The sequence below is a fragment of the Papilio machaon genome, chromosome 26, assembly GCF_912999745.1.
Source record: "Papilio machaon chromosome 26, ilPapMach1.1, whole genome shotgun sequence".
Taxonomy (NCBI): Eukaryota; Metazoa; Arthropoda; class Insecta; order Lepidoptera; family Papilionidae; genus Papilio; species Papilio machaon.
In genome coordinates this window covers 2272502-2298067 of record NC_060011.1, presented here as the reverse complement: position 1 = coordinate 2298067, position 25566 = coordinate 2272502, and the positions used below count along the sequence as shown (strand labels likewise).

Genomic DNA, 25566 nt, shown 5'->3' with positions numbered 1-25566 from the left:
ATGGTGCGAACCTCTCACGGCACTGTAGGTTCATCTTTTGCCCCTGTCACCTAGATCGCAGCGTCATCTGGATCATGGCTTCTTGTGAACTTAACTGACGCATGTACCATACAGTAAAGAGAACCTAAACGAAACAAAATACTAACAATTCGGCAAATTTGTACATGTTAGAGGGTCTGTATTTAACAAAGAAAAAAATATGTCACGGAGATGATGTATTTGCGTTGCTGATCGAACTGTATGCAATTCGGCTTTTGCTCAAAAAAATCTCCCAAAAGTATGGCCCGATTTTGACAAGACTTTGACGTGAAGGTAGCATCGGTCATATAGGCTACACTGACGAAGTCGCGCGCTGATCAACTAAAATGTGTTTGATGTCTCTCGTATAACAAACTGAAGAAATATGATACGAACGCTATATTTCGTCTAAATCCAACAATACGATCTAAAATATAAATTGCCAATGTAATGATCAAAGATCCGTTTATGATGAAAATGACATGGATTTCAATAGATTCTAAATATGTAAACTCTGCGTTCAGCTATAATCTTATGAAATGTATGATGACTACAAAGAAAGTGTTCGCCTTATAAGCCTCCTAAAGTTCTTGATTTAAGAAAAGAAAAAACTGCTACAACTTCTTTTTAAACAAACACTTTATAAATAACAAAATGATATAGATACCATCATAACATAAAATCATACACAACATTCTTTTTTTAATTTCGTCCAAGACAAACCAACCATAGCCGCCCCTTCATTAATATGTACCAACTTTTTTCCCTAGTTACACGCTAATTTAACGCTTCCTTATATACAAATAAGAAATAAAATCCTATAAAAAAACGTTAATTAAGAATTCATTAACTACATCCATATATCACGCGTCAATCAGTTAATATCCAACCGTATTTTAAAAGCAATTAATAACATTTTTCCTTGACAACATATTTACACTTAACAAAGTGATAAACGTTTTGACACCTGATATAAAATATAGCACGATTAAATCTTATCAATTATGTATATTGCTTTTACAAATTGCTTTAATACATAATCAGCGTTATTTCGTTCACTAATTTTCTTTTGATGTATTTAAACTTGTATAATAGATTTTCAGTAAGCATTACTCTAAAGAAGTGATTTGTTCTATTTAATTACTTATATTATAAACTAGTAAATTCAAATGAACGACTGGGTGACGGATATCAGAGAGTTCCATAACAGCTAAACAGATCTGGATCAAAGACGCAATTACTATTTGGAGTGCATATGCTATTTACTAAGATGTTTCAGAAAGTCCGTGCTGATAAATTATTGGACAAAAGATAGAAATAGAATCTCTGTACCATTAATAAGCCTACTCTGTTTCACCTTTAGAATAACAACATAGAATACTACTAATCTAACAGTGGTAGATGTCAGAAGCAACATCTGTTGCATGAATGAATCAACTTGCCCGGTGCAATACGACCACACAGAAGACAGGCGTGAAGTCGAAGAAATCCCGCGTTTAGTCTGATGAGTGTGCGTACCGGAGGTCTAATCTTAGTCCTCTTTCCATTTCCACCATTCTCTTATAAAGAAAGATTTGACGGAGGAAGAGACGCATAAGAAGGGGAAATCTTTCCTTCTGTGTGATCCCTCTTTCATAGATTTCATAGAAAGGTACGCAACGCATCTGAAATTGCGGATGTCTATGGGCAGCGGTCGCTTGACTATTTCAGCGAATTCAGGTTACAGCTTGCTCGTATGCCACCTTATAAAACAAAAAAATACGAATAGAATTAAATCTAGTCTAAGTTTTAGCTTCGGGAGGTCACAGTTAAACGGACAACAAGCGCTTATCAGTCGTGAAAAAGATAGCCAACACCCTCTTAGATCAGTGAAAAAAAGAAGCATCTTTACACGCTCAGTCAACCGTTCGATTCCGTATAACTACCGCAAACTATTTTATAAGAAGTAGTGCAATATGCATGAGGTGCGCTTTCCCATGACGCTCGGCCATGCTAACTGTAAGCACTGATTGAGTTTCATATTTCTCTGCTTTTTAGCTCGCTTACTTCGGGTCACTGCACTTTGACCGCTCAGAACAAATGCCTTTTTTTTTTGTTTTTTTTTCTTTTATCTAAATAACACCTTAATATTATTACTTTAATATTATTTATCAAATCTTGTGCACCGACTCTACGTAAAGGGGTAGAGGCCAGTTTTTCACTTAATTAGCAAACTAAATTTATTTTATTATTTTAGACCACAGTTGTATCATATTCCAGTATTTTTTTTATTTCAAATTTTTGTTTAGAATTTTAATATTACAAAACAATAATTCCTTTAAAAAAAGTAATTTTTCCTCCACACAATTCTTTCTCGTACTAACAAAAGCTTTTCCGCCAAAGAATTTCATTACATTAATAAATTACCCCATCTAGCGGAAAAATTATTAATTGGTGGACAATTAATCAGCAATTTGCACTTTAATCCGTTGTTACACAGTTAATTTTGCAATAACATGTCATTAACCCGGGAATGGCATGTACCCGTGACCCCTGCGTAGACTTCCGTGTCCCACACGTTCACACGGCAGAAAACATTAAATTAAACGATTGGAGTGTAAAGAAATGTACACATTAGTTTAGTTTGATTATGTTTCTTTTTAAAAGACCTTAAAAGAAACGTTTTTATGCACTATTACCCTTTTATAAAAAAAAGAAAGGAAGAAAGAACGAAGGAAAGAAAATATTTATTACCACACATAAAATACATAAAAGGCACAAACTTGAGGAGCGTCGGTGGCTCAGGGGTTAAGCACTTGACTTGCAATCTGCAGGTCCTGGTTTCAAATCCCGCCATATGCCAATTTGTTTTTCGATTTTAGATTTATGTACATTTATCCGACATTCTTACGGTGGAGAAAAACATCGTATGTGTGTATATGTGTGAAGTTAAACAACCCTCACTGGGCCAGCGTGGTTGACTATGTCACCCCTAACTTAGGGTAGGCTCCAACCCATGGTGTGAGGACGTATAGTGAGCTGATGATGATGATGACTAGCTGAAATCTCATTATAACTATAAACATTTATTTAATAATAAAAATTTTAACACAAACAAAATCTGCTTATATGTTTGCAATTCATAGGCAATTCACGTAACACATATGTCAGTAAAGTTTAACAGTTAACAAATTATTATTACAAAGTGGAAAGCTTTATGAATGAAGTCCCGATGCATTACGTCATGTCACGTCTTGATAACTTCTATGCTTTCGAAGGAATCGTGCGTTTTGTATTTCAATCGAAAAACAACTATATCAAAAGGAAATAAGGTTTAAATTGTATTTAATCGTATATTCCTGTTGGTATCCTAAAGGGAAATGGAGTGTGACGTTTTTAAATTTTATGTATTGTCAATAAATTTTATATGTTGAAGATTCGTTGGGTTTTTTTTAGTCTAGTTTTATTTTTGTTGTTTACACGGAGATTCAATAGTAGATTAATTACCTACGATCCCACTCTATTTTATAAACAAATCAGCATTCTTAGGGGCAAATTTGTAGGAAAGAAAGAAAAAACATTTGCAGACAAAAACAAAATATGTTTACATACTTGGAACATAGAAAATTTACTTGGGTTTAAAAAGTTAGAGATAAGTAAATGTATTCGCAAGACAGCCTTAAGTCGAATTTAATTAGTGAAATACTCCTTAGATAATAAAGCACGTCAAAACTGTTTTAAAAGTACCAAAACAATTTTAAAAATCGAATGAAATTTCAACGGAAAATAGACACCCAAAAATCGAGCATCCAACCGTTAAATAGGACTCGATTGTCAGCTGATTCCACCGGCCAATTTCCTGTGAGGACAATTAAAAAGGTATATAAAAAAAACAAGCAGCAAGTTCGCCGTAACAACGCTATAAACCATTTCTTCGGGGTCATAGCACCCAACAGGAAGTACGTCACGGGTCGCCGCGCGCGACGCTCGCTTCTTACGAAAAATAATTCTTTTTCTAAGTAACAACACATTTGTAACTGTGCTTGTGTGTGTAATGATCGATCGGTAACATTGAAACGTGAAATTATGTACAAATTTAAGCCTTAAATAATACTTAATTAGTCTAATCTAGACACTTAAAACCGAACATTTTTGAAACCAAAAAGACGCAAGCAAATGTTTCACTGAAGCATATTACCTAGCAAAAGTATGTTTTTTTACTTTACAACATGTTGGATAATAATGTAGTTAGTTTGTAAAATAAAAGAATATATCAAGAAAGATTTATGTTTAGGTTTTCATCAAAAAAAATTACAAAAAGAAATAAAAATACATTTATAAACACGTAAACCAAATTTTGAAAATATTTTTATATCCTTCTAAACTTTATCTGATTTCAGATTACAGTTATAATTTTGTAGAACATTTGAAGCTTCTTAATATATACTTTTTAAATTCAAAGACATTACAAAATTGTATAAAACTTCTTCTTGGATTGAAGAACGAATTAATGAGCAACAGACCGAATGATTTACGTATACTCACTCACATACGTTCAGATGCTATCTGACATTTATTTTATAGCCAGTTTCCGTCCAATACTAACTATTTACAAGATTTCTAAGGTAATAAACCAGTTTTACACATCTATGTGCGAATAAAAATTAACGGATTTTGCCTTTAGTGAGGGATTTTTTTTTTTCAACTATTTGCTAGTTTAAAATTGTCTGACAAAAATACAAACAATATCTAGATATAACTGTAATAATGATAGGAATATTTAGTATCTTAAAATCAGTATATAGTATACAGTATATAGTACAAATGTTAGCCTATCTGAGGCATTCAGATTTATTTCAGTACAGTGCAGTTTCTTTAGTTAATATTTCTATAATTACATTTGTGTGTGTGAATGTGATAGAGTTTAATCGTTCGAATCGAATTAAATCTTTTAAATTATTCGACTTTCGAATGGAATAATTAAAAAAAAATTGGAGAACTAAATTCGAATTTCTAATCGAATATTAGGAACCATATTCGCGAATCCCTAATAACTTATGTCTTTCGACGCCATCTCTTTAGCTTAACATTTCAAGATACATTTTGGTATTCGTTACGAGAAATTATTCGAAATTCTTGGTGAATTGGGAAAATTTCGAATAATTCGTCAGTTCGCATTTTTCGCACACCCCTAGTTTAAATGTATAACGAATATTATCTCTTACTTCTGAAATAAATAACCTCGTGTTAACGAACTCAAATAAAAATTAAATCCATGAAGTAATTCCAATAAAGACGTCGATAGAATGATCTGTCATTATCAAGTGTTTTTCATCGTTAATTATTGGAATCTTGACTTCCGTGTTGTGTTGTTTTTTATTCAATATAATAATTGCGTTTCGTTGAATTAATTAAGTCATTATTAATTTAAACCTATCAAACAAGTTTCTAACATGTTCTGATATGTAGTGAAATGAAAAAATTATGTTTTGACATGTGTATTTAAAACCTAAATAGTGTAGTAAAGAAATTCTTTTCAACTTAATATATCAAGTTTACATCAAAGGGTCTCATCAAAAAGCAATAAATAAAATTACGCCTCCTTTCACGGTTCCTAACCTGTGACTGCGCCTATAAATATCCAGCAATCACAATCTTAAAACATTTTAAAAATCGCACAAAATAAATAATACCAGTAATCGAGAACAAACAATTCGTAATTTAAAAAAAAAGAACAAATGTCACATTCGCGCCAACTCGTAATTTCATATTTGGAACACCCACATCGCGCCAAAAGCCAACCTTCTTGCTCATACGTATAATTAGGAGAAATGATCAGGGATTTTATGCACGACAGGCGTCGAAAAGGCCGGCCTGAGTCCCGCAAATATATGACCACTTTTAGTATAGCGCACCCAATAAATATTATCATGAAATTGTGAACCGTATACTTAATAAAGGGCTTTAATAGAATGGTCTTTATTAAGAATTATAGCCGTGTCGCGCCCATTCCGAACGCTTTGAATGATCACAAATTCCTTTATTTGCATTGCAAAAGAAACTGACGCGGTCGAACTTTTTTGTTTTGGAATATACTTCATAACACGAATAAAAAAATTAGCTTACATCTAGATGTAGCAATTGTTTAATTGTCACGAATCTTCCTTTTTATGTTTCCTTGATTTCCTTGTATCTTATTTCTAAGTTTTTTTTTTAATTGTTTTCACTACTTTGTTAAATGTTTAATGTTTTTTGGAACGAAGTTCCTTATCGCGCGTTGTGAAAGGGGGCTAGACGGAAAAAATTCTTACGAAAAGTTGTCACGACACTTTTTGCTATAGTAAGTACGTTAACGACGAATGAGCGCTACTTCACCATGGCAACGACGTGACAATATATAACGAAAATTCATAGAAATAAATTGTACCTTCTTGTGAAGACTTAAGTGTTTTATTCATATAATAAACATTGGTTCCTTCACTAATTAATTGAAAGGAATTTCGTTCCATCCGGGTGTCTCTTGACACCTCTCAAATTTTTGTTTCATTTCTTTTCTTTCGATGCGCTATTTTGAATAAAAAATCAAATCTATATAATATATGAAAATCGTTTAAAATCAGAAAAAATATATTAGTTTACTTACTTTTGGTTAATAAAAAAATTAAAAATGTTTATGAGTAATAACGTTAATTTATACATCTTATAAGTTGTAATCATTTTAACAACAGATAATAGTAACTTAATGTTGATATTCAATCATTCTTAGAAATTCGACCACACGCAATCGATGTTAGACGACCACAAAATCGATCGATTTAGCGATTTAAAACGAATCGATTCCAAATTTGAAACCGGCGCGCTTGTAGTCTCTAATTCCGTTTTCCCGCCTATAATTGACGTTGACGCGCCATTTTCTGTCCCACCTCAACTAATTCATTTTATAAACATCTATCTCTTTCGTGTTTATGTCACGTGCGATTGTGAATGTAGTGACTATTTGGACAATTATGTCATTTGGTTGTCGCGGGCGTGTCATTTGGGCGACGATTGCCCTGTAATTTTGTTTGGAACTGTTGAGTTTTCGAGTTCGTTGACATATGCCTTGATGTATGGGAACATCTGGGTCCTGAGTATTACTACGACTTTATTATAAATTGAAAAACTACCGATTTTTTGGAACGAAGTTCCTTATCGCGCGTTGTGAAAGGGGGCTAGACGGAAAAAATTCTTACGAAAAGTGACACTTTTTGCTATAGACGAATGAGCGCTACTTCACCATGGCAACGACGTGACAATATATAACGAAAATTCATAGAAATAAAATGTACTTCTTGTGAAGACTTAAGTTTTTTATTCATAGAATAAACATTGGTTCCTTCACTAATTAATTGAAAGGAACTTCGTTCCATCCGGGTGTCCCTTGACACCTCTCAAGTTTTTTAAAAGTTATATATCGAATATGCTCATTCCCTAGAGTGTCACAGAGTTACAGACAGTACAATAGGTGGATAAATCAAATTATACGTACAAAATATTTTGGCACACATTGGCGCCATAAAAAATTTAATATCATGTTTAACTATGCGTATAACATATTTAATTCATATCAGTTCATAAATCAATAAGTTAATTAACACATTGTTTGTCCAATTTGGGCCGTCGTGCATAATGCTATCCAGAGGTTAAGCCGTGCATACCAATGTGTTATTGTGAATCATGGATCAAAGTCTTTGATTCGTCATTTATGAAATTTTATCCATTAAATAAAAAATTATTTTGCTATCATGACACATGAAATATTTTTCACACAGTTGAAAAAGATTCTTCACTTCAAGTGTATGACTTATTCTGTCCGGTGGACAAAGTGATACTAACCTCCTTTTCATCTCTTGTGTGTTATTTTATATGCTTACGTATCCTTTTATTTTTGGTTTTTATAGTTTACGATTAATTGGGAATATAAAAGTGTATTATTGAATTTTTAATGTCGAAAATAACTGTAATTTTTTTAGTTTATTTTAAAACTTATTGAAGGTGTATTTAATACATTAAAATGTAATGAAAATTTACGAGATCCTTTTTAATATTTATATTCTTACTGAACTTATCTGTCGCAAAGGAATTGAGCGGTGCGATGCTAACTGGGGTCTTGAATTAAATATGAGCTTTGAACTCAGACCCTGCCTATGTGCGACTGTCTAGTATCGTTTAAGCTTATTATTTTAATGTCGTACTAAAAGTCAAATATTCACTAAAGGCAACACTTAGTGTAGAGTTTCCAAACTTAAACAGTTACGCAGTTAAAAAGAATATGAAAATTGTAGGATACGATAACTCACTGAGAGGGAATGATGACGTCACGACTGACGTCGATATACATTTGTTTCAACGCATAAAATTTTTACTCTATTACGAGTATCTAAACACTTTCAAAAATATTTAATAATTAAATATCTTTCAATTGGATTAAACATTAAAGTTGATAAAAATGACGCTTTAGTATAGGGTAGTCGCCGACGAAGGCTCGACTCGGAATACTAATGCGTGCCTTTGTCGCGCCGCTTCCCCGAACAGATACTTCGATCTAGGATCCGTTGGAAAGCCTAACGAACTTTTGGCTGCTTGGAAATAACATCGTGACGTCACGTCAACACAGATGTTCAACTTGGACTTGTTGCTAAGCATAACCTCTAATGGTGTTATGATCGCCTGGTACTTTTTAATTCAAAAAAGTGTTTATTTCGGGTTTTTTTCAAGGAGATTATGACAAAAAGTTTTTGTACAATTCTTTTGTCAATGAAGAAAACCACGATATTAAAAAATCTTACTTGACCTATTTTAGAAATAAAAAAAACATTCAGTGGGCGTCTAAAATATTTGCCACACGCGCCTTCGTAACGTCATCAACGAAATATGTAATTTTTATAGGATTTGGTGATATACTTTACGCCTCGTAGAGCGCCCCACTTATTTTAATGCTAATTTTGTCACTTACTTTACGAAAACGTTTTCAAAAATATTTATGCTAGGCCCTCAGAATATCATACTTCAATGTTCACTGTAGAAGATAAGACATCAACGCGTTTAAAGTGACAATTACCCCTATATTTTTGTCTCGAATTCACATAACTGAAATAATATTTATTATATAGTACATTTCTTGACTTTGTAACCTTTGTATAATAACAATAGTTAGTTTGTAACCTAAAATTTTCTTTACGCCATCTTATAGGGTTAATAACATTTACTTATAATATATGTTAAACAAAGCCTACAGGACTCGGCGTGACCGATAATAATAATAATTCGTAATAATAATAATAAAGCACAGCGTAGCCGCGAGTTGCGCCGCTGCGGTTACACTTTGTTTCCATTGTTACAAATACTTTTTTATAAAATAAAAATCGCACAAAATGAAGTAATTAAATTCAGTACAAAGGATTAATCTCCACAATTTTTCATACATCTTACTACTCCTTTAAATGTCACATACCATTTGATGCAACTTTATATGATAAAACCTTAAACACCAAGAGTTAACTATGACATATCAAATAAAGACAGCGAATAACAAAACAAATATACTGACCAACAAAATCTACTACTCAAATTGTAACGAGGATAAAGAAACATGTACAACATTAAGTGATAAAAAGTAGTATTCTATGGAGAGTACAGTCAGCAACAACATGCTTTATATTGCAAACAAAACATGAAGTGATTGAGATATTAATATCACAGAATGTGGCATACAGTTAAGAGAAAAACGCCAATTGTACTCTTCAACAGATGTACAAACATACAGAAGAACAAAAGCCGTATCGTCCTCAGACAATGGATACGTTGCACGTCGGCGCGTGCTGGCGACGTGACCGCGCGGCGTCACGCGGCGTCACGCGGCATCACGCGGCGCGAATAAACCCGCGTTAATGAGCACGTGCGATTCACCTCCCCCTCCTTCTAACCCTACACCTCCCCCTACACGCACGATTATGAAGATGATTGCAAAATTATAACTTCTACGCGATATTAATTAATAAATAATAAAACCTCTTACTAAGGCCAGAAAGGCAAGAAAGAATGGGTTCTTTTAACGAAAAGTTGTTATAAAGCATTGTTACATAATATATCATTATATATTTTTTTTAATTTGACTGTTTTAGCAAATGAAAAACGGACGCAGCAAATAAGGAAAAGAAAAGGATAAAAAGGAGTTCAGTAACCTCACTGCTCGTATAAAACCAAATCTTTTATCCCATATTACTAGTGTAAAGCTAACTTTTTGATTTCACTGACTTCTAAATGTATATGTAAACTTAATTTTTTATCATCTATATTTAAATTATTTAAAAAGAACTCGTGAGTTCATCTTGTTTCAAATGTCAAAAAGATCTAATTGCCATCATAATGTTTCGCATTTAAATACGAAACTGGTCAACAAAACTATAACAAACCTATTCCTTAAACGGTTAGCCCTTTAGTCACTTTATTTCATGGTTTTTCTTATAATCGACGGGTAAAAAAACGAAACTATACTCTCGGCACGCGCGGTCTTGGCTGCCTACGCGCATCGAATCCTAACATGGCAAACAGAGATAACGATATACGACATCCATTAGTGCGAGGGATACAAGTATATTATTAATGGGCACGGCCCGTAACAGAGAAATGCAGTCAAATTAGGAGAAATAAATATTGAGTCTGATACAGAACGGAATGTCTGATATAAGTTATAAAGCGAAAATTGAATGGATTTGAATGTGCTCCGTATGAAAGTACATTTTGAAGACTGAATACCGACGCAAATTATGATTTATAACTTTTTATTGCGCTTAAATTTTTAGTTTAATTTTTTTTTAGGAGGCCTTGATAAATTTCAGCTATAGTAACAAAATGTGATGCAAAACGACTTCGACTACTTGTAAAAATAAATGCAAGTGATTTAAGTAAAACTTGGGATTTCTAGAGCTACTCTATGCTACAAATTTCTTAACCTAGGTCCTTATCTTTACTTTGAAAGATGTTCCCAACATTAAATATAGGTTACGGATATAAAGTTGGATATAATTTTCCAGTAGCTGCCATCATGAACTTTGGTATGTAAATTGAACATCGCTAGGCCTCTTGTTGGTACATAAAATAGATTATATACTAAGAAATAGAGAGGGCGTGTCGTTGCGTTGCACAGAGCGTCCACAATGCGTTGCCTCCGGCTACAGTTTAGTACGGCTACAAAAGTTTATTACTCGAAATGTGCATCGTGTGTGGTCCAAGACACAAACTCATAGCTGTAGCTGCGACGATAGACGTGAATAGCTTCTCAAGTTTATGGAATATGACTAAAAATATTTACCATCACATTTTCGTCGACTAAGTTGATGCAAACTCAATTTATTTCCAGTGTCTTTTTCTGACCTTAATAAAAAAATCTTTATAAAACCATTTTTCACAAAATTAGTGGGGCTCTGTCTCCCGAACTAGTTAAAACTGTGTTTCGGAAGGCAGCGCCTTCTCTTATTAAACACTATACCGTCATTTTAGAAAGCAATGACACTTAATTTTCAAGAATAAGAAGTTTTGACGGTCTAAAATTTTTTATATTTTACGTTAGATAATATTGTTATAAAATTATCAGTATAAAATATTTTCATAAAGCCAATAAAAGCTATGTATATATATATATATATATATATATATATATATATATATACATATTTTTGATTATGATTTACATATTTTTTAGTTGTAACTACGTAAACACAATCTACGTCCGTTGTAACTGACGTAGATTTAAACACCCTATAGCTCTTGCGTAGTTACAACTTACGCAGCACACGCGTGAATATATTTACACGATAAATATAAGAATTACTTGTTAAAATAGCGTAACTATTGCTAGGCTTTACGTAACAATGTTTGTCGTGTAATTTTTAACGCGTTAACTGTATTAATTGCTATATCAGAGATCGAAACGTAATCTCGTGTAAACGATTTCATGGTCCATGTTTTAAAGCATTGAAATTAAAATAGTATAAACGATTTGTTTACATCGTTATATAATTTAGTGTTTGGACAGTTGAGTTTTTATTTTATATAAACTATTTAATATGTACTACTAAATCGTAATTTATTCAAAAATATTAATACAAAATATTGGATAGCTTTAGTAAATAAATCAGAACTTGATCTTAACTAATGCGTAAACAATTAGATTCATTATTATTTTTATTAATAATCGCTTCAGCTTATGCCTTGTGCTTTCTATATCGTGCGTTTCCGCCAATATAGAAGTCTTCTCAACCGAATAAAACCTTCTTTTATGGATTTCGGCAGCCTTGTAATATTCCGTTTCCAGGAAGCCACGTCAAAAAATCTACGCAGTCTATACGACCAGTAACACTTTAACTCGTGTTGTAAATACTGTGGCACATTGTATGTACATCGCAAAGTGAATTCTTGAATTGTCTCTTTATGCTAGTATTGTGTGAGAAGCATGCAAGGAAGTTAAAGTATGTGAAAAGTTTTTGTATATATTACTAACTTGAAGTTACGAGACGAGCTTTTATATTTTTTTGGAAATTTAAAAGATTCTAGAAACATATACGGAATAGTTTAAATTCCCAGTCATACTTCAGATATCTACCAATTTAAAAAAAAAACATTTAATAGGAGAATTACATCTGAGTTTTAATAGAAAACCTATAGGACTTGTGTTAAAGTTATATTGTAATATATAATATGGATTTAAATGGTTTGTTGCAATTTTGTAACATTTAAATGCAAAAAAGTATTTTATTTTCCCTAATGAGAGTCAACTCGTTGGTTTCTGAAACCAAAATCCACGTATAAAAGTTATTGTTATCACCGTTTTGTCTAAGATAACGAGAGGGATGACGATATGTTTAATACATTGATTTGGTTCTCAGAAACCAACAGAATATGTGTAATAAACAGGTACTTAAAATATGTATTGACCAGATGTCACGCGCGACTCCGACTGCGCGGAATTAAAAAAATATAATAAGTAGCCTCTGTGTTCTGCCAGACTATAACCTACGTCTATGCCAAATATCATCGAGATCCGTTGAACCGTTCCGGAGATATGTTCAAACATCCATTCATCAAAACATTCGCATTTATAATATTGGTAAGATTTACTATAACTTTTAAAGTTTTGTTCTATATTTAAATCGCAGCCCACATTGCCAATGAATAATTACAAACAAATAACCACATGCTTTATAATCACAATAAGACAAAGGAAACCTGCCACTGTCCGGTACTTTAAGACTGGCAGTCGTAGCGACGTAGCTTAAAAAAAAAACGACAAAAATGACCACGCACTCGGAATCGAAATGCAAAAAAAATATTTTGCTAGAAAGAGAGGTGTATATCGCCAACGTTCCAGATAGAAAGGAATGGCAGAAATTTCAAACTTAGAATGCAGCGCGTGCTCTTCGACATCCGTCGCCGCAAAAAAAATCGAGGTCGCCATCTACCGGCTCCTTGTGACACTAGGCATATTCCACATGCAAGGTTTGGAAACAATAATTTTTTCCTTCGAAAATAAACCATTTAACATACATAATTTAATATTCTGGACCATCCTAAATCTCTTAGAAATACTTAATATTAACTCCTATCAACATAGTATTTATGTATTAAGCTTATAAAATAGTAACTGATAAGTTATAAAATGTTCAAACTAAAATCGATTACTCACTTAGAAAACTGTAAAAGCCAGAAGCTGTACCAAAAGGGCATAGATAAAAAACTAATGATAACAGTTTAATGATGACTATCGATCAAATATGTTATGACACACGGCCGGTCGGCCAGCGGAGGCGTATCATTAATTAGATCAACATCGTTAATGATACTAATGATGCGATAGAATACAGTCAAACCTGGATAAGCATTTATTTATTTTATGTATTTATTTATTTCATGTAACATTATATTATTGTACACATATTGTGTACCAACCTAAGTGACAAACCTTAAATTAAATGGTTTAAAGTTTAAGGAAAAATTTATAAGCAAGAGTCACTGGTCCCGACGGATAACCTCCATAAGGGCGAAACTCGGGGTACAGAGAAACCTCTATAAGAGAGAAAAATATCACGGTCTCTAGAACTTTCGCTTATTCAGGTTCTATTGTATATCCAGATAATGATTGCTTCATTTAAACGTGTGGATCCCGAAAATGCATCTTTTTTTTATGTATTACAAGGTGGCAAACGAGCAAGCGGCTACATGAATTCGCCGAAATGGCGAAGCGACCGCTGCCCATAGACATTCGCAGTTGCAGATGCGTTGCCTACCCTCAATCGACGAAGGAAGAGACGCACAAAAAGAGAATATTTAACCTTCCTATGCATCTCCTCCTCCATCAAATCCACCTCCCCTTCCCATCCTTTCCTTATTAGAAAAGGGGTGGGAAGGGAAAGAGGACTAGAAATTTACTAAACATGGCATATCTTGCAATAACTTTTACGTCACTACATTATGAGTAACTAATAAATTTGTCGTAAGGCATAAATAAAAAGATTACTGTTAACTCTACAGTTACGACCAATATATGTTCTTAAATGTTTTCGGTATGTTCACGAAGTTCTTACTTGCAAAAATATTCTATGGAATTAAATCTCTTATTTTCTAGAAACGATTGACAACGTCGCAATTTAATTGTAAATAATACAGGCACAAAAAAACTAACCCAAAAATCGTTTTTGATTGATCCGTGTCATTTGTGCAAGAGATCCCTGCACCCCAGGGCACTACCCTTAACTTAATGACTAGTCATTTATTACGCCATTTATGAACTAAGCGCATTTTGAATCGGGGTGGTTTTCTAAGAAGTCTTATCAATATTTACAAAGACTTTTTTTTTTGCTAAAACATCGATTTATTTTTATGACAATTTTGTAAGTGTATCTCTACTGTTGTCGATATTTTAAAAGCACTTTTGAGTTATCTAACAATCGAATAAGTTAATTTAAAATCTTCACTTTATTAAAAAAAAAAGATAGGTAACCTAAAAAAAATATTCCGTCTATTTTTCAGCTGAGATAAATTACAAGTCTATCACCAAATCGTCATAATTTTTTTAATTACTTATACAGACTGTCGTCTTCTATTTTATAAGAAATCTTCTAGATAAAAATTATCTTTAAAAATCACTACCAAAAACATTACAACATAAATCTAAAATAAGAAATTACTTCTCAAGAAAACAAAGAACCATGTATTGCCCTTCTAATATGGGGACACCATAATTCTTAATACATTGGCAAATAACACTTTATACTGAGTTAGTAATAAGTAGCAATAAAACATCCACATATGGTAAGTTCGTTGACCTCTATTTGACCTCTAGTTAACCCGTCTTGTTCAAACTCTATTAAGGAACTCAGAGCTGTGAAATATCAATACAAGAATTTATTTTCTAAATGCCGCACTCAGAGTTATAATTACTTCGACAGGCTCTTAGCTCCTAGTATATTGTAGTCGTGCTTAATCCATACTAAGTGACGTTTTAGTGATACCTTAACGACTTTACTGTATAACTACATTTTCAAATAAATGACGTCAGACTTCAAATAGAAAACTAACGTTTTCAAATAAATTTTGATTAAAAAAACTAGTTTCCAAGATATTTTTGTAAGCTTACACCAATTTTATATCTTTTATTATCATTTATTTATTATTTATTCAACCAAATATAGATTACAGTAAAATAACGAATTCCTTCCAAGAATATCGATACAGTGTACCTCCCTAAATAATTAATTACTCGACTACTATCGATATGTAAAACATCGATAATTCTCACGGGAGGGCAGCACTAATGGAGTGTCGCGTCACTACAGGAAGCGTCTTCCCGTCATTTGTCAACTTGACATTTGACATCAGTCAACTAAGATCTTACCTGACTTAAAAAATTTTGGTAGGTACACCTACATAAAATTAAAATTTAACTGGAAATTTAAAAATATTCACATTTCACAAAAAAAAAATTCTAAAACTAGTAAGATAATATAAATTTTACATATTTTTAAAACTAAATAATAATAAACTGAAATTTCTAAACGTTAAAAACGTAAAAGCTTCATAAATAAAAAGTAGCTAATATTTGACGATTTGAACAACGTTAAATTTAACTTTTAACTAATACAATTATGACGTAATTATTTTTGAATAACAAAAAGTTATAAAACATTTTATTATCTGTATAAAAAGTTAAATTCAAAAGCTATCAAATAACACACGTTTACCATTGGAAAATAAATTGATCAAAAACTGTGCATTTCAAAGTATAATTGATAATTTTCAAAATGATATCGACAAATATCCCATCCCTTAAAGTGAAGTTGTTTGTTTGCCAGTAGCAAGTAGTGTCGCCTTGATAAATATCCTTAAAGATTGCTCAGGCTCTCGATAATGCCTCTTTGAACCTCACACTTTAAAAGATCATTGAAAAATTGTTCCTATTTCAAAAGCAATAGAGTTTAAATCGTTAAAATATTTATATCGGAAGATAGCAACGGGTGTAAGGTAATTTATGGGAAGCTCTCGCTAGGTGTTTTATAGTTACTTGATAAAACACTAGTGTGATTATTTAGCTGGCTACCTTGACAGAACGCTTCTATTTTGCCTTTATAAAATAACTCTAATGCCCCGAGAATTTTATCTGACCGATGTCGAGGTGTAATGAATCGTGGTGTTGGGTTTCATATTTTTAATATGGCTACTAAGTTACTTTTGACAAAGTGACTGTCCAGATAACGTGCTACTTACTTTAAGAACTGTCAAAACAATAGTTCTTAAACTTTTGTTGAACTTATGTTTGTTTAACATAAGTGACTGTGACATGTCAGATACCTACTTTTCTTAGATTGGTACAATCACAATGGAGAAATTAAACTCACTTCTTTCAACAGACATATATGTGTTTTATTTTTTAAATACCAGTAATCTAGTATCTCTCATCCATAGTTTCGCGATGTTTATTTTTTAATCTCATTTTCCAGGTAAAAAATGGCGATCGTTGACCCCGCAAGACAGAAGGCCGTACGTCGAGGAAGCCGAGCGTCTAAGAGTCATCCACATGACCGAGCATCCCAACTACAAGTACCGTCCGCGGCGAAGGAAGCAGAATAAGACGAGGCCCAATCAGCCCGCGCCACCCGCCAGTGCCCCGCCTGCTACCTCTGCGGCCCTTGGTTCCCCCTACGCCACCGGCACAGACTCCCCTGATACTCGCTTTTCACACAACCCAGCAGCTGGCTTCTCGCCCTACCGTACCTCGCCTCTAGCCTCCGACTACCAGCAGAACCAATATAACGGGCACGTCCAAACGCCCGAGTCTTCCCCAGCCAGGTCTCCGGAGCCCCAGGGCAGACGAAGCGCGTCCACGGAAGCCCCTCTCCCTACCCCTGACGCTTCCCCCGTCGAGAACGAAAAAGAAAACTTCCAATATGAGGAAAGACGAAGAGCAATCAACGCCTCCTCGATCTCCGATTCCTACTCGTATAAGTTCAGAACGCCTGGCTCCTACTCGCCGGCACCGGTCGCCGCTATGGGCATGGCGAACGGCATGTACGTGATGTGCACGCAGAGAACACTCGCCGAGCAGTCGCCGCTGGTAACGGGCACGTTCTTTCCGCCCGTCGCTACCTCTCAGGACCAGCAGACCCTCGGCACTTCAGCTCCAAGGGTATCCTCTGCGCCGAGTGGCTCCATGAATGCAGAATACAACATCCAATATCATCCGTACGAGCAATACGAACAGATATACAAAACTGAGGACTCGTACGTATCGCACTACCCCGAGCAGCCGAAGACGGAATACGATACTGGGAGCAGTTACTTTTCAGAAGAGCCGCCGTCGAACCAACCCCAAGAAAATGAGCAAGGATTTATGCCGCGTTCGGAGATAAGGACCGGTTCACCGGAGTCGGACGTTGACGCTCGGGAATTCGACAAGTATTTAGACTACGGAACAGAGGGTGCGATGGATCAGCATCAACAGTATAGATACGAGCAGCAGCAGGGGTACAGGCCGTATTGCGGGGAGGCTGCACCGGGCGCGGAGTATTGTGGGGAGAGGATGTACGCGTCGCCGTATCCGACGGTGATCTCCGGCGCGCCGCCGCCCGGGCAGTACGCACCGCCCGCGCCGCCCGGCGCCGAGGTACGCCCAGAGGACGAATTCAGTGTGATCTTGGCTGGGGTCAGACAGACCTGCTACAGTAATTGACTAGACTAGGCGCGGACTCGGCATAGGAATATTCAGGACTTTCTGTTTATAGCCCAAAGAGTTATGTTTTATTTTTCAAAATATGCATTAGTCGATTCTGCGGTATCCCATATGGTGTTGTAAGCTTTTAGTTATATAATATTTGTGGTACGGAATACAAACTTAAATTGTACCGGAATCGTTGTTAAGATTGGTTATAGCGTGGAGTATGAGAATTTTATTATTTTTTGTTAATTTACGTTTTTTTTTTGTTTTTAAAAAATCATATTCCTCCGCATGTGTAGCAAATTGTAGCCTTTTTGTTTTTAATTTCGTTTTCTTTTATAATGTAGGTAAAGAAATACAAAGAGTTTTAACATATTTATACAAGTTTTCTGGAAAATTCATGATGTTTTAAAAATGTATTTTTTTGACACTGCTTGAAATTTTTTGCAATTTTTTTTCTTTTTCGAATTAGTAAAAACATGTGACAACTTTTCAGTGCCTTTCCACTTAACATAGTAATGTAAATACTAAATTTTTTATAATAATGTCGAGATGATAAATAAAAAAAATATGTTTGTTAATTAATTTGTTATAAACATTAAAAGAAAGATCGAATGAAAATTGTTAAAGACTGGTTAGTGTGGATTTCCATTGCTGTAGTATTTGTATTGCATATTTTAGTCTCTCAAAGAGTATAAAAGGCAATATATTAATACAAATGTCGACAGTGGAATTCTACGGTTATTTTTTTTTTCTTTTTACTCGCAGCATATTATCCTATTGAATCCAATGTATTGATATGTTTTTTGTGTTTATTGATTTATTTGTGTGATGAAAAACCTTGTAACTATAGATTAATTGTATTGAATTTGTTGACGTGTTGTGGTTTTAGACTAATTGATTGGTAATAAAAAAACAAACAAAAATAAGTCTAAACAAACTGGCCTTTTTGAAAACGCACAAAAAATATAACTCTTGGCTGCCCATTGTTCGAAATTCGACCATTAATACTTTAATTCCGAACTTTATTAGGGTTCTTTAGTCAAAAAGGCATTAAACTTTTCGCTTCACGTACATATAATGATATAATGATTCTACAGATTAGTTTCCCGATAACTTTAAAAAAAAGTATATTTTGTATACAAGATGTTTATCAAAGTCAGTTTGTTTAGATACAAATTTTTTGTTAGTGACTACATAAGGGCGTAATTTAATTAGTCGATAACTCGGTCGTTATACAGCATGCGGGGACTCATTTGAGGAGTACAGTGCGCGAAAAAGTAAAGATTATTACAAAATGCATTCGGGCACTAAAGTATAATAAAAAAGTTCTCATACACGAGCACTATATACGTGATATAAGGCATTTCTCGCACCACGCATGCTTTATAACGACCGAGTTATTCATTAATGAAACTGCGCTCTTAGTCTATACCACATAAGAGGCAGTGTTCATTTGACTATTATTATTGTGAAAGTTATAAACGATATATGACTGGTGCTTAATCATCCTTAAATATTCTCTTATAAATAATTGTCTAAAATGATTGCCCGTGTGGTTAAAACGTTTCCTATGTAAAACATTATTTATTTGTACCTATTTTTTTTTTTTGTATATTTCGTAGAAAAAATTACAAAAAAAGTTATTAAAAATTAAGCTCTTCCATAAAGGTTGTAGATATAGGCAAGTTGTATTTTTATTTTTTGTCTTTGCTTTTATTTTCAAAAAAACTATAACTCTTACGTTTTACCTGTATAAAAATCTTAGTTTTCAAAAATATCTCATAGTTAGTTATTTGTACTAAAAGTTTTTTTTTAGTTCTTTAATTTTTAGTGTATGTTTATAATTGTGTACTTACCAATGCGTTCGCTTTGCGATAATCTTCCTGATTGTAAGAAAATTTATAAGGAACAATAAAAGTTATATTAGAAAAAAAAACTATGAGTTATTTATTTTTACACATCCCAACAAATAAAATACTGGAACATGCACATATTCACTTAATGCTGATATTTATAAATAAACAAAATAATACGACTTATTTTCAAGAATAACATCAGATGCTGAATGACTACCAAAATTCTAGGCGCGATTAAACATAGCCTAATACGCTAAACAACTAGGAACAAATCCAAAAATTGCTGTTATAAATACAAAAATAACAGTGGAAAGCAACAAACAGACTTACTCGTATCAGTATTTTTTCATAGTTTTACTGCAACATCACGACTAGCATTAATTTTGCGCATACTTACGACAAGTAACCTAATAGAAAGGATAGTAAAATCTCTGCACTAATATATCACAAGTCACATTTGCGAAGAAACTTTCAGATCAATCCAAGCCTATTCAATTATCATCTACTAGTTGTCGCCTACGACTCCGTCCGAGCGGAATGAAAAAAAACTTAATTAGTAGCCTATGTGTTCTTCTAGAATACATTCTACGTCTATACCAAATTTCAACGAGATCTATTCAGCCGTTCTGGTGATACCTTCAAACAAACATTCATCGATCCATCCATCTAAATTTTCGCATCTATCTATATATATAAAAGAAAGTCGTGTTAGTTACACTATTTAATATTTATTACTCAAGATCGGTCGAACTGATTTAGCTGAAAATTGATGGGGAGGTAGCTTAGAACTGGAAGACGGACATAGGAACTTTTTTTATCTTGTGTGCATTTTTTTTTATTCCGCGCGGACGGAGTCGCGGGTAAAAGCTTGTTTATAATATTAGTAAGAGTAAGAAGTAAGATATAAACTAGCCACAAGACTTTAAACGTTATAATAATGATCTCAAACAAGTTTCCTGAAAAATCAGATCATTCTATAAGTTAATCAGACTTCATCAGTAGCATGTTTGTCATAATGCAAAATTTAAAATAAACAAATATTTATGATACAAATACTTAATAGTTCTAAAAAAATAACGACGACGCCTCCCAACGGCTAGCGTTGTAACTCCAAATAAAATTAAAATTACTAAATAATTTGCTCGCTGGCGGGGCAGGGGTGCGCATATATCGGCCCGCGGCCGCTCGCGCCTGTAATTACGAGTGCGGACCGCCCGAGCACGCCCCTGCCTTGCCGCACTCGATGTTGATGTATTGACGTACACTCCGCTTTGCCCAGCAGATAAATGTTATAAACAACATTTTCACGTTTTTAAATATTCACTTCATATTTAATTAATCAAAATTAAATATATATTTATGAAAGATTAGTACATACTGTGAGAAAAAGTAGGAACTGCTACCACATTTTATATTTGTATAGTAAGTGTAGTAGTGTGTTCCGTTTGATGCTTTACTGAGAAAGGGTTACTAACTTTGTTAACATTTCCTTATTGAAATAAACAAAATAGCATAATGTACCAAAGTAAAAAAGCAATACTACATATAAATAAATACAAACATATAAAACGGAAAAGCTATTTAATAAAAAATATTCTTGAATCAATTATTACCTTCCAATTAATCGTAAAGGCACGTACACCTGATGTTACTAGTGAAGTGAGAATTATATCGTTAACTCTTGTTATAACTCTTGTTTTTATAAGAATGTAGTCTTTGCATTCTTATAAAAAAGTCGATAACATACCTGAGATGACTTCTGGCAAATATCTTATCCTATACTTGGTTACTAAAGGTGTAAATAAGCCTGTAGTGCTGAATAAAAAGTGCTGCAATTTTTATAAAATAAAACATCTGGCTTGGACAATTTTGGAAAAACTAATAACCACAATCCCAATTTAAAAATACACAATTTTAAATTTAAAAAAACGGATGAGAAGCACGAAGTACAACTTACACTTTACCGGAGAGTATTTAACTTATTTGTATCATTAAGCTGGCTACACACCTTCAGTTTTAACTGAAAAGTCGACCTTCTAAATTATGCCTAACACATTTGTTTTGACTCTACCCACTGTTCAATTAGTAGTTCAGTTTGAAAATGTGTTAAGCGGGCATATTACCCTAAATTTAGATTTGATACTAAGAAGATCATCATTATCTTTCTTCCATATTCGCTTCAAATTGTCGGCACAGTCATACTCTTCAATACCTTTATACGTCACATCTGAATTCACTCCTTACACATACGACTTTACATAATCCATCCATATAAAAACGTAGTATGAAATATAAATAATCAAGGTGAATAAGGGATATTTGTGGTTAGATCGCGATGGAGTTCTGAATGCGTTCAGAATGCGAGCCAAACAATTTTTATCGACATTTAAAAGAGGCCGCCGTGTCGTTTACTGGACTTTGCCTTAAACGTTGCTGAAAACGAGTTGCGACGTCCGCGACAGCTTAAGTTATCTGTTGAACACTTTTTTTCCGTATACAATTTATTTACGACACACATATTTTATTTTAAGACGAAAAAATATACACAAAAAGTTTACTATTTAAAAGTTTTATTAAATCCTGAGAATCAAATACATGATTACAAAATTAGTGTCTTAAATATTTACTCTTAACTGTAGTTAAAAAAACTTACCGATTTCAAATACTGACAAGTTTTTTTTATCTCCAAAAAAATGATATTCTAAATATACAAAAGTAAGGTTACCACACTTCCCGCACGGATACATTAGCAAGCTGTTATAATACGTGATAATTAAGCTTGAGATGTTCTTTTATATTTTAATCCTCGGAGACATCTTGGAGGATACAAAGCGTACATAAATTAAATGTTTTGTATTATTGATTTAATTTTGCATAACGAACAAAACAACTTAAATAAAAAATTCATATTGCGGAAAGATAATTTTTTTTAAAACATTTGATAACTTACAATAATGACAATATATATGACAAAAAAAATATTCCTTCTCTTGACATCTCTTTTAGTCGTAAGAAGTCTAAAAAAAAATTTTCATTAGTTTCTCGACTTTACATTTTCTCAGATAAACCGACACTTTAAAAAAAATTGAGTTTTAGTATCAAATTAAATATACAAAGTAATTATCAAATAAGTTTTCCCAAATATTAATTTTAAATTTTTCTACGGCATTTCAATATAATAAAAAATCATAATATACTAATATAAGAATAATTATAATTTATATAAGCTAATAAATATAATTTCAATATATCTATATTAAATAGCTGATAGTTTTCCAATCGCGTAGCAAAACCTGCCAATAAATGTATCGGTCGGTGAGATCAAAGGGGCATCTCTTTGGGTGCTGCCGCTACTATCGAGCTCTCTCAGTGCCTAGTAAAAGATACGCTAAAGATAATGAAGTATTTAAAAGAATGCCTGCAAAAGATATGCTCAATTTAAGTTTACTTAGCATTCTTTTATCTAAAAGCTATCGAAATAAGGATAATTGGAGACAATATATGTACAGAAAATTATCCTTTCTTATTTATTGGATATAAAATCATACGACTGATTATTTTAAAGTTTGAATATCAAATTTGGCAGAAATTACTTTACAAATATAGAGTTAGGCCGTTAATTTCAATAAATTCCTTGTTTGCGTCTCCTTGTGCGCAGAAAAAAAACTTAATTAGTAGCCTACGTGTTTTTCAAGATTTTATTCTACATCTATGCCAAATTTCATCGAGATCCGTGAAGCTGTTTTGGAGATAACTTGTAACTAACAAACATCATCCAACCAACCCAAACATTTGTATTTATAATATAAGTAAAATTGTACATATTTTCAAACATTCTTAGCTAAGTTACGATAGTCGAACTTTTCTCTTTATTTTATAGACGTCTTTTGTCACATTGTAAAACCCGCGGAAAAGTGTAGAAAACTGTAATTAATATGCTGTGGAAATTAACAAATTCGATTGTAATAATTTAAAAATGTTCGCTTATCGATCTTGAAATCGTAGATGTTGATGATGGGATCACTCTCAAACCAAATATACACTTATAGACTGATTCGGAAAATATTTATTCTTACTCAAACATATTGGATATAATTTAGTTGATACAGGATCATTATTAAATATGTATATAAAAGTTAAACGGTTATTTTAGATTACTATACATCTTACTTATTTGAGAATATAAACGGAATTAATTTATTATAACATACTTCAATCTTAAGAAAATAATACTGACATTCCTAATTCAAAATAATTTAAACATACTACATAAAAAGCCAAGTAGGTCAGAATTATCAAAGGAGTATGTATAGATATATTCTGAGATTACCAAATCAACACACCCCCTTAATCTCAGAATATACATCATAACAACAGACAAATACATAAAACCCAAATATTTAAAGTTATCAACAAAACACCAATAATAAAAAACAGTAATACATTCTCTCAACAAAACCACAAACTCTTAAACTCTAAAACCACAAGATAAACACAATAAAGAATGGAGATATTAAAAATTCTGTAAAAGTGTCTTAAAAATTTCATTTGAATTCCGTTAAAATATATATTGGACTGTAAAATATTTGACCTTGTATTAAGTCAAACCACAAGTCCAAAACTGAGCAATAGATAAATGAAAAATTCAGAATAGAAATTTCCTCCACTAACAAATTCAATCAATTCACACCCACGCTTCCACTGCCCGAATCTATTAACTCCACCAAATTATCAACATCAACAACCCTTACACTAACACTTTCTGCAACAACAACAACATCAACAACTTTCTACAACAACAACACAACAACATCAACACAACAACAACAACAACTTCTACAACAACAACTCCAACAACAACAACAACTCCAACAACAACAACAACTCCAACAACAACAACACCAACTCCAACAACAACAACTCCAACTCCAACAACAACAACTCCAACAACAACAACAACAACAACAACAACTCCAACAACAACAACAACAACAACTCCAACAACAACAACAACAACAACTCCAACAACAACAACAACAACAACTCCAACAACAACAACAACAACAACTCCAACAACAACAACTCCAACAACAACAACTCCAACAACAACAACTCCAACTCAATAACAACTACAACTCCAACAACAACAACTACAACTCCAACAACAACAACAACTACAACTCCAACAACAACAACAACTACAACTCCAACAACTACAACTCCAACAACAACAACTACAACTCCAACAACAACAACTACTCCAACAACAACAACTCCAACAACAACAAATCCAACAACAACAACTCCAACAACTCCAACAACAACAACTCCAACAACAACAACTCCAACAACAACAACTCCAACAACACCAACTTATCAACACCAACTCATCAACACCAACTCATCAACACCAACTCTTCTCTATTCTATCTTCATTTCAACCGTTTCTTCACAAACCACTTC

At 33.2% G+C, this 25566-nt stretch overlaps 1 protein-coding gene across 1 annotated transcript in view; it reads left to right on the top strand.

Moving 5' to 3' along the window:
• LOC106718796 (putative transcription factor SOX-15) overlaps positions 1–18534 on the top strand; it is a 102836-nt gene extending 84302 nt beyond the window's left edge. Inside the window, exon 4 of the mRNA XM_014512983.2 lies at positions 17031–18534. Coding sequence (XP_014368469.2) covers positions 17031–18259 — 1229 coding nt within the window. The 3' untranslated portion in view covers positions 18260–18534. The remainder of the gene's footprint in view (positions 1–17030) is intronic.
• Positions 18535–25566: the final 7032 nt, after the last annotated feature.